This window comes from Lutzomyia longipalpis, chromosome 2, assembly GCF_024334085.1.
Source record: "Lutzomyia longipalpis isolate SR_M1_2022 chromosome 2, ASM2433408v1".
Lineage (NCBI taxonomy): Eukaryota > Metazoa > Arthropoda > Insecta > Diptera > Psychodidae > Lutzomyia > Lutzomyia longipalpis.
The window spans coordinates 3,883,040-3,894,543 of NC_074708.1; the positions used below are offsets into that span (position 1 = coordinate 3,883,040).

The 11,504-nt window shown below is 39.9% G+C and overlaps 1 protein-coding gene across 1 annotated transcript; it reads right to left on the reverse strand.

The window, feature by feature from the left end:
- Nucleotides 1-1,424: 1,424 nt before the first annotated feature.
- On the reverse strand, nt 1,425-11,206 carry LOC129788688 (uncharacterized). The gene is made up of 8 exons (XM_055824934.1): nt 10,576-11,206; nt 8,668-10,166; nt 7,330-7,538; nt 7,106-7,253; nt 6,574-6,775; nt 6,331-6,494; nt 5,902-6,262; nt 1,425-5,831 (listed from the first exon to the last, which is right to left on the reverse strand). Exons 1-8 carry the CDS (start codon nt 10,839-10,841, stop codon nt 3,377-3,379), a joined length of 5,304 nt encoding a protein of 1,767 aa, XP_055680909.1. The 5' UTR covers nt 10,842-11,206; the 3' UTR covers nt 1,425-3,376.
- Nucleotides 11,207-11,504: the final 298 nt, after the last annotated feature.

Below are 11,504 nucleotides of genomic sequence, written 5' to 3' on the forward strand. Positions count from 1 at the left end.
AGCTCTCTTCAGCAGAGAAGAAGGGGTCGGGGGCTTTGACGTTATGCCATGTGCGCGCTCATACATTTTTGGACGAGCCGGTTGGCCTTGGGGGCACACTTGTGTGCATCCCATCGGATGAGCGGACTATCCGGATTAGGCTACAGAATTTCGTGAAATTTATTTTTTCTTTAAATAATTTCTTTTCTTTGAATTAATTTTTTATTTTTTGAATTCAATTAGTTTTAATAAATTTTTGTAGCATAATTTCATCATATTTATTTATTTTTATGTAGGGGAGATTGGCCTAAGTCCGGTCATTTACTTTTAGAACAAAACATTAATAATTTCTATTTTTTTATATTTCATGAAATAAATCCTTTTTAAGAAAGAAAAATCGAATAAAAATATGTAGTAGAAAATAATCGATTTCGATTAAATAAATCAGTGTAGGATCAAAGTTTGTACCCGCCAATGGCATAACCCCATATTGCCGGCATTCCCCTATTTTCCGAGACAGAATACACTCTATGTGGGTCTCCTCTCTAGGGCCGGGCCCTCTAGTGGTGGAATACATAGCGGGTCGCTAAGTGATTAGAGTTCAGTTCGTTGTGGGACGTGGAAGGGTGAACACGCGTTTGTGAAATGCTCGTAGACTCAGGGGCGTTTCCACCACTAGATGACCGGAAAGCGGGAACTGACTCCAGCCCAAATCACTTCTGAGAATAAATCCCTTACATCAGATTTTGACAATAAAACTGTTTTCAAGAAAATCCAATTAAATGGAATTAATTTAATCAAAATCGATCAAACGGTTTTAGCAGCATTTAAAATGAGCTAAGAGAAGAAGTTTTGAAGAATTTCTTTTGATTTCTTCTTGAATTTTCATCAGGATTTGATTGGTTTTAATACAAAAAAATAAATTCTTAAGGATTGGATTTAATAGATTTGAAAAGATTTAATTTATCTCAATCAGAAATTCAGAAAATGATCACAAATTTTGGTTATATGATCGATCAATTTAAATCAAATCAGATTTTAATTAAAAACTTTCGTCTATCCTGTAAAATTGGATAAAAATGTTTTTTTTTTTATTTTAGATTTTTGTCTCATTTCAAGGTCTTGAGATGTTTTAACTGAATTTCTGCCATTATCTCAACTTGAAAAGAAAGAAAATTATCTAATTTTGTCATCTGCAAATGTTCAGAAAAATAAAAATTTCACAATTTTCTCTCCCTGATAGTGAGAAGTTTCATAAGAAAGAGTTAAACATTGATAAATTTTCTAAAAAATAGTCCTAAAAATAATTCCAAAAGGAGGCCAATTTACCACATTTTCCCCTAAATTTTATCCTTCATTTGCGGAAATTTTTTTTTCACGAATTTCGTCCAACTTTACCTAATGATGATCCTAAAAATAAATGTTGTTGAAAGGAAACAGCCGTGTAAATGGTTTCAGTTTATTTTTATTTCACATTAAAATAAGAGATTTTTATAATTTTTTTTCTTTTACTTGTTCTTTTGGTCACGGTCAGAAAATTGTTACGCTTCTTTAAATGTTTTTCTCTCTTTCTTTTCTTTCGGAATTATTTTGCCACTTTTACATAATTTTTTTTTACTTTCTATTATAAGAATTAGGGGGTTTCTCCCTCACCATAAAACCAAAGAGAGATTAAAGGAAATTCAAGGAGAATCATGTGCCTCTGTTGCGGAAATTGTGTGATTTGACTTGAAAAAAAAAAACAATTTTTAAAAAAATAGAAAATAAGAAAAAAATACATTTTGCTGACTATTTTTTCTTGTTTTTCCACATAAGAAGGATTTTCTAACGTTCTCCTAAAGAGAGTCTCCTAAAATCGAGGAAGTTTTTTGAGTCTTGTCGTGTTGTCTACGGAGGATCCTTGGTCAGTTGCCTCTATAGTTTTTTTCTTAATAATTTTCTCGTTAATTTTTTCTTCATTTTTTTTCTCTGTAAATTTTGGCACATACAATACAAAAATTTTCCAGTTAATATACTATTCTGTTTTTTTTAAGTTGTGTAAATATATCGTTAAATTTGTTTTCATACTGATTATAAAATTAAATTTAATGAACATGAACTATTTACAATTTGAATATTTTCCCACCAAGATTTTTTTTATTTATTTAAATATATAAGACTTTTTTTCAAATTTTTATTATTAAATCCATCGAAAAACCTACAATTTTTTCATTCTTTTTTTTCTTCAAAGTTATAAGATAAAAGAGACTAGAATTTAAGTGACGGCATTTTCTTTTTTTTTTTTTTTTCTTTTAAATATGAGAATACAATTAAGGGAATGCATAAAATGGTGATTAAATCTAGCCTAAGAGCGTAACAAAAATAACGGCCAATCAACATTGAGATCATCATCATTTTTTTATTTAGTAAGAGGGATAGGCTCTCTAGCAGACTTTGGAACTTCAGATGAAAAGGATCCCATTCTGTTCAAATTAGTCTTGCACTGAAGCTCCACTCCCTAAATGAACGATAGCCAATGAAAATGCTTTGCCTGAATTTATCAGCCAATCAGAGCTCATCTTCTTTTGATGATTCTTCTTCTTATTTGAATAACTTCCAAAGGCGGGGCTTCAGTGCAAAGCAAGGGGCGTTTATCTGTCGAATATTTTGACTATTTTGGTGAATAATTACAATATTTCCAAAGATCTGAATATTCTCATTTTCAGCTAAAATGTGGTACTTTCTCGGTTTGAATTTACTGCTTTTTAAGTACTTTTCAGGATTGAATTTAGTACTTTTTTAGGCTAGAATTTAGTACTTATTCCGATTGAATTCAGAACTTTTTCAATTAGAATTTACTATATTTTTGGCTAGAATTTGGTACTTTTAGAACTCAAAAAATTAGTACAGTCATACCCCGTTTTATCAAGTCTTGGTTAAACTCTTCTCACCCATTAAAATTAATGGGTGAGAAGAGTTTTTTAACCAAGACTTGATAAAACGGGGTATGACTGTACTAAATAATTTAGTACTAAAATCGAAAAAGTACTAAATTCCATCAGAAAAATAGTAAATTCTAGCTGAAAAAGTATACTGAATACAATGGGAAAAAGTACTAAATTTAAGTCTACAAAGTACTAAATTGTATTTCACTTTTTTTGTCTACAATTAAGTACTCTTTAGACTTTTTTGCTCCTCAGTCTCTACCAATTTAAGACTGAAAAAAAATGTTCGTCTGCTGAATATTTTGATTTCTTTGGCAAATTATCTGAATATTTTCATTCAGATAAACACCCCTTGGGCTTGGTGCAAAGTTTCTTTTGAATAGAATGACCTCCTTCAAATGCTCTTCTAAATGCTAGAAAATCCGTCAAGTTCAAAGGTTGCATGAGAGGTTGAAAGGGATGAGATGGGGCTCCTAGTAGTAAGCCGGGAAAGGATGATAGTTGGATGGGGGTTGATTAGAAGAGGACCCTGCCAAATTCTGCCTAACCAGATGGTGGTAGTTATTGGATGTGACTTGATATGCACCAAAGTCCCTCGATGGCACCATGTGCCTATTCACGGAGGACGAATCAGCCAGGATGCGCGATGTCTGATCCAGCAGGCGATTATTCTCAGACGATAGCAGACGATTGTTGGGCTCCATGAGAAGATGTGTGGCCGGATCGACGATTAATCGATGATTGGACGCAAGACTTGCGGCGGGATTTGACAGCTGTTCAGCCGCAGCGGCTGTATTGGATGCCAAGAGACGATGCTGCTCAGCCGTTGACAGGAGACGATGATGCTCCACGGCGGATAAACTCTCGCGGCTGTTGTGCTGAATTTGCGACGGGAGGAAGCTGCGCCCGTGATGGCTGTTATTTCCAACAATCATTCCAGAGCTACCATTTGAATTTAGCTCCAACGATACCATCCGCAGCATGTCGGAATGAGGATGCGAATAGGGTAGAGCCGGTGGGGATGTCACAACGTAGCTCGTTGTGCGACTGAGATCAACTGAGGTGGTTTGATCTGACTCATTTTCCCCGCCAGCCAGTTGATCCTGCAGCATCATCTGCTGCTGCAGCTGCAACTGATGATGATCCGACTGTTGCTGCTGCTCACGCTCCGACAGAATATCATAGATATGATGGTGGTAGCGATTGAGACTGAGATTAGCACCAGCTGAAGAGATTTGGAAGTTGTGATGAGAATACCCCGAAAGTCCCGGACGTGATGACATGTCAAGCCCCTGAATTTCGGACATTGACTCACTCCCACTATTCGCTCCACCACCACGGAAGTCAGACACATCCAGAGCTGTCTCGTTTGTGTTGTATTTCATCCGGAGATCTGCGAGATCCTGTCCAGCATTCACCTGCTGCTCGTACTTGGCGTACAGGAGATCCATTGAGGGGTTCATCTTCATTTTCAATTCATCGTTGTTGTTGTTGTTGACACTCAAATTCTGCGCAATAACAATGCTATCTTCATCACTTGACAGCTGCCCACCACTTCCACCGCCCATGTGATGATTCTCCCGACGATCCATACTCTGGGCATCAATTAAACTCCCGGAGGGATCGTGCTCGCGCTTCCGGCACATATCATCGGTGAATCCATACCTAGCTACTGGCGGGGAGGCTGTTGGGGACATCATTGCATTCTGCTCTGATTGATAATTCCTCCGGGAGAGGGCTTGTGGGGATGACACGTGATTATTACTCCCTGCAGCAGCTGCATACATGGCTGCTGCTCGATAATCCTGCCCCGGTGATATGTCTCGTGGTGAGGGAGTTGAAGCTTGATGGTAGTTCCGGAATCCATTGGATTCCGCCCTATCCATTGTTCGCGGTGTTGATGCCGTGTCCACATCAATGTCGTTGTCGTGCATTAAATCCTGCCCACTATTGGTAACACTCGGTGAGTCCGCCATGATGATCTGATTGGTTGTTGATGTTGATGGAACGGAAAATTGCTGCATCCCTGACATTTGGAAGTTATTCAGGCTCTTCATGAGTTTCACTTCGTTGTCCAACGGGCTCATGTTGTTGTGATGATGATACGCCGATTCAGCCAGCGCCAGAGCACCCCCACTCTCATTCCCCCCATCAATGGAATGATGCTCATTCGGTATGGAATCAATATCCACATCCATGTGACTATTAAGCTCATGATCATCCTCAAGACGTGAACTACTTCCAGCATTGGCACTCTTAGCCATTTCACAGCTGTCCCGATCTCCGGAATCAATGATGTTGCTCACGGAATTGAGGGCAGCCTCAACGAGAAGACTTGCCGACGTTGAATTCCCAGCTGCTGCTGAAGCTGCCCGGACTGCGGCGCCTGCGCTTCCGGGACCAGTCGCCGTAGCGGAAGCATTGCTCTGATTCCCATTGTAGAAGGAACTCATGAATGGTTGATGAATGTGCGAAGTCATCGGCAAGCTGGGCAGGTGCATTTGCTGCAAATCATACTGGGATGCATTCTGCGGATGATTGTCCACAACATCGAGAATTGTGGAGCTGTCTTCATCATCACCCGTTGCGGCACTATTCACATTCGTCCCATTCATCATGAGGCGCGTGATAAAGTCCCGATTCACCGACATCAAGCTCCCGTCATTTGACTGATTTTGCTGATCATTGATCCACTTCTTGCTACCCTTGCTGGGGATTAAGCTTGTGTTGATGGGTGTGGCGAAATCCTTGTGCCGCGATGGAGCACTAAATGTTGATTGCCTCTCCTCATCATCTTGCTGCTGTTGCTGCTCATCCAGCTGCGACTGCATGGCCTGAAGGGGATTTGACTGCTCTCCCGTTGAACTAGATAGGAAGGACTCAACCAAATTCAATTGGGCATTGTGCTGATTATCCTGGGAGTCATCCCTGCAACAACCAACAACAAGAAATTCAATAAAAAAATATTTTTTCAATGACCTTCCCGGCGGGTACTTACAGAGAATCCCGGGATTTGTGATCTCCTTCTGTGAGTTTAACCTTGAGATCACTTATGCCATCCATGTGATTCTCATCATTCTTGTGAAGATCTTCCTGGTTGAAATTATCCATGGAGATGCTGTTGCGTCGTCTGAACTTCACCTGATTGAGTTCATGATTGAGCAAGGAAGAAATCTTCGATGATAGGAGGGATAGGTTTGTTTCATTCTTGCATAAATCCGAAATGGAAGTCTTAACGGTTGATCCAGTTGAATTGAGGAGATCATCATCAACAATTCTCCTGTTGTACTTCCTCTTTTCCACACCACCCAGAGAATTTCCTTCCTCTAAGCTTTTCCTTCGTCTCCTCGGAGCTTGTTCTTCAAAGAATAAAAAACAACAATTCTATTGAATTGTTTTAAGGAGATTTCCACGCGAATGATCTTACCGATAAAATCAACTTTCATCCCACCGGAATATGCATCAAAAGTATAGGCAATACTCCGTTCAATCTTTGGCATTTGCTCCTGGGTGTAGCCATGCACTTTCTTGTAGTGAAATTGAAGGCATTGTTTCGTTGTGAATGCAGCATTGCACTCATTTTCAGCACACCTAAAAAATCCATTTCGCACGAATTCTCAATCAAATCAACCCTTAATGTAACAATTAACAACAAAATGGCGGAACTTACTTAAAAGGACGCACTCCTGAATGTGTCAACATGTGGATCTTCAAGTTGCTGCGGTTCTGGAATAATTTTTGGCATCTTGGACAACTCACAACAGCTGAATTTCGACTATGAACCTCCTTGGAGTGTCTCTGTAGTGCAGCTCTTGATCCCAGAAGTTTTGAACAAAGTTTGCACTGGAAATCTCTCAAAACGTCCGCCATGTCTGCAGGAAAAATTGCAAATTGTTTTGTAAGCCATCTTGAAACGGTTAAAAATTGAAATTTGAATTGTATTCAGGAGCAAACTGAGCAAACCTCAGTTAAGCAGCAATTAAAGTTAGAAATGTTAGAGAAAAGGTGAAATGTTAGTGAAAACTAAGCAGAGTAAAAATGGAAAATAGTTCAAAATGAAGAAGCAATGGCTTTGCTCAAAATGAAACCATATATTTGAGGTTAGAGTTCCTCCTCCATAATTTCGTTAAAATTATTCAAAATAGAATCTTTCCTAGATTAAAATTGACACAAAAAATGCAACCAGAAGCTTAAAGACCTACCACTATGCATCCTCTTGATATGAACTTTCAACTTTTGCGGTTGACAGAATTTCCTGCCGCAGAAATCGCAGAGAGGACGAGCACGCTGTGGATTGGCGCTGCATCCATAAGTTCGATGCATCTCCAAGTAGTTCAACCGCAGGAAGAACTGCAAGGAACAGATCATTAAAACTGCATGAGTAATGGCAAAGAAAGGAGCTAAATTAAGTGCAGGATACTGATACCTTTTTGCAGAACTGGCACTGATAGGCGCCTTTGCCATCGTGCATCTGAGCAGCGTGCTTCATGATGTTCTCCTTTCCCAGAACTGCAATACTGCAAATCTTGCAGTGATACTTTCTGATGGTTAAACTGAATGAGGGATCATGGAACACGGAGCAATGTGTTCGATAGAAGAGGGGATGATCGAATTTTATGTTGCATCCGCCACAATCTACAAAAAAGCATTTTTTTTAAAATAAAATCTCCGGTCTTCTAGAAAGATCTATTGAAAATTATTTAAATTGAAATATTTGTATTGAAGTTAGCTATAAGTTTGAAATCTGTATGAAATATGACTAAGTTCATGATAGAGAGGCAGTCGGCCATATTTGAAGAAGAGTCGCGATGAAAATGTAGAAGCGAAAATATCCTTGTGTGAAAAAACAATATTGAGAAGGAATTAAGAGATAAAACTGAGTTGTAAATATAAGAATTGATAGAGAAAATAGTAGAATAACAGGTGGACAATTAGGTTTCTTGTTCTACAGGAGGTTATAAAAGGAAATTGATGATCAAAGGTAATCGGTGGACTCAAAGGAGAAAGGAAGAATTCAAGGTTAGAAAAACGGATTTGGAGTCAGGTCCACCAAAAGCACGATAAAACATGATTATATTTATGATCATTTGGCAGTGAAATTTCAAAAATATCTTAATTCAATAAAAAGTTATGAGTATTTAATTTCGTGACTATCGCTTCGCCACCCTGTAGTTTTATTTTACAGGATAGAAGAGTCTGAGAGATTAAAGAAAAGGCTCAATTGAGGAGAGATTTAATCTAATCTCATGTAAGTTAGCTGTTTTAAGAAAGAATTTCCTGATTGCCTCACGCTTGCTTTATATTGAATAAATTCTAGTTTGAATCGCAAACAGGATCCTATATCAATTCGAAACTGTTACAAAAAAAATGCAAAAATAGGGAAATCCGGGAAAATTTTAAGTGAATTGTCACACCTCATCCCCCCTGACAAAAAAAGATTTTTTTTAAAATAATAAATAAACAAAAAGGATAAAAAGGACGATGAATTTGCAGAAGCGCAAATATTAATAATTAATTTTAAAATTGCCCCCATATGTATATTTGGAAATCAAGTTAAAAGAACATTTTACTTTGTAATTAGTTTTCCCAGAATTTTATAAATATATAAATCCAGGTGCAAAAAATTCCAGGAAATCAATATCCATTTCAAAGGATAATAGACATTTAACATGAAACATCCATCAAATTATTAAAAAAAAAACAATTTCCTGGAAATCACAGGAAAATCGGGGAAAATCAATAAAGATTTAAAAAAAAAACTCACTCATTTTTTCAATCTTCTTCCTGCCCCAGGCTGAGTTGATGTTGTCACTCCAATAGAGCAGCTCACATCCCTCCAGGATGTCTGTTGTTGTGACAAAGAAGACCATTTTATTCACGCAGACAAGGGAGAGATTTCTCAAGTCTCGCGAAGCAGCTGGTCGGATGTAGCGCATCCAGTTGGAATCATTCTTATTCTCGAGCGAAAGGAATTCCGATTGGGTACCATCAAATGTCTCCACGATGTACTGCATCTGATTGTCATCCCCAATATCCGTTGCTGGGATGATGCGCCCAATGAGGGGGCCGAGCTTTGTGAATTTAACAATTGGGGCTTTCGTGAAGACACACTGAAGCTCATTTATGGTGCGAAATTCAAATTCCGGCGGGAGGGATGCATCGGCAAATGTTGGGAGATTCTCCTGAATTGCTGGGATGGGTGGTGGTGGTGGGAGAACGTCCTCCATGAGACTACTGGCTGAGTTACTTTCCCCAATTTCATCATCTTCCAACTCTTCATCGCGCTCTTCTGTTTTAATTGTCAACACATGCTGTTTGGCGTACTCCTCGGCGACTTCCTGATTCTGCTCCAGCCACACTGCCCTCTCAATGGAGTCCATAATGTGGAGATCAGCATTGCGTATGGGGCACTCATCGGGCATGTGCTGATCGTCGCAGAAGCAACACATGGCTGCCCTTGGGAGTCCTGTTACCTCATCAAAGGGCTCCGTGGTTTCCTCATCATCACTCTGGGGGAATTGTGGTTCAAGCTCAGCTCCGGGTTCATCGTCGTTGTTCATTTCCATTGGCCCCATAATGGTGGGAAGATGCCGCCCATCTTGGGGTGCCTTTCGTACATCATGCTTCAGCATTTTCGGTCGTCCTCGTGGCTTCTTCACCTCTGTCCCGCCCTTAAGTGCCTTCTTCTTGGACACCTTCACTGGTGTCGTGGGCATGGGAATGGATGAGGATGAATCCATGAGATCTCGAGGTTTTATAGCAGCCAAGCAAAGGGCTTCTTCGGGATTCTCAGGTAAATCATCGAGTACCGAATTATCATCATCCTCCTCATCGTCTTCGTCAAAATCACTCTCATGCTCACGCGAATTCATGGGATCAGCTACAAAGGGAATCTTAGCCACCATTGAGAGTTCCTTCTCCTTCGTCTTCATCTCACACAATTCCGTTTTTATCTTCTCAGCAATACGACAATCCAGAACTTCCGACGTGGTGTCCTCAAGGGGACTCCGGAAGTCCGCAAGGGGATCCTTATTGACGATCCCACTGAATGCCGGCAGTGGGTCACAATTCCGAATAATCCCATTGAGACTATCCTGAAATTGGACCTTCTTCACTTTCTTCTGGGGTGGCACAGCAGCAGCTGTGGCGGCACTGTAGAGATTCTCAGTTGTCTCACTGACACTCTTCGATGCCTTATCGCTGGATGATGTTTGGCTGTGATCCAGCAAACTTGCAAAGTTCCCCTTAATGTTGTTGAGACGACTGCAAAGGGTTAATTGCGTGCAATTAGTGGGAGGTTTTTTTCCGGGTCAGGCATGGGTGGGGAATGTTGTAGCTGTAGTGTTGTTGTAGCTACATACATATATAGCAATCCCCGCACAAATTGGAGAATGAGAATAATTTTTATTTTAATTGCAAAATTATTCAAAAAAAAATTCAGTTAATTTGAGCTTTTAAGTTTTGGATAAAAAAATATATATAAAACAGTTGTACGCGCCCTTAAAAATTCGCCATCCCTTAAATGCTTCCAGAGAGCAGCAATATGTATGGGCAAGAGAAGCGAATAAAAAAAAAATAAATAGGGGTTGGGGGTTGGTCAACTTTTCTCCATATTTCAGCGCGGAGAAATTGGGAAGAGAAAAAAGAAGAACTTTCGTGGAAAAAAGCTCACCCATTGCCATTGGCTAGGTCATTCTCAGCTAATTTTAGTAGATACGAGACGAATTCCACATCATTCTTGAATGCCAACGATGACCGAAATGTATCCCATTTTTCAGCATTCCTCGTCCCAATGTAGATGTTCTTACTGAAATTCTGATGGCGAAACTTTTTACTATTCACGGGCAGGGGTAGATTGCGGTTGGGTGTTGTATTCGGCTGCTGATTCTCATTGCTGCTGAAATCAAACTCGGACGACGACTCATGTGACTTGGGCATCGCACATAATTCTAATTCCTCCTCAATTCCACCGAAAATCTATTCTTCACCGCCTCACATTCACTGAAATTTTGCGTGCACAAGATGGGATGCGGAAGTGCAAAAAAAAAGACGAAGCTATTTTTCCGAATTTTCCTCTTTTTGTTTGGCAAATTTTTGGGAGAATTCTCGCCACCAAAGCACTTTTTCAAACACTTTTCCTGCACAAAACTTGCAGCAGATTTTTTCCTCGTAACTTTTCCACACACAAACTTTTCGTTTTTTTTTTTATTTCGGAGAAAAATAATTTGCTTTTGCACACACAGTGTGTGTTGGGGAAAAGTTTCTGTATTTACGTAAAAGTTGCTGTCATCCAGTTTACTGGCTCCAGAGAGAATCGAGACACACACACAGAGGTGCTCACAGATACCCCGCACCGTACCCCGCTGTACCCGCCATTGAACCCCCAAGCTGGAGAATTGCGAGGATTTTCCATCCTGCTTCTCCCATTTGAGCGTCCCTTCGTCCTTTTTCACGCATGCATTTATTGATATTTTACCCTCTGCCCACGCCCGCCTGCTGTCCAGCGCACCCCTCGCATACACCCGACCACCTCACGAGGGCTTGTGCTGGAAAATGGCGCGGATGCGCAACGCATATTTTCCCTCATACAACCACTTTCCA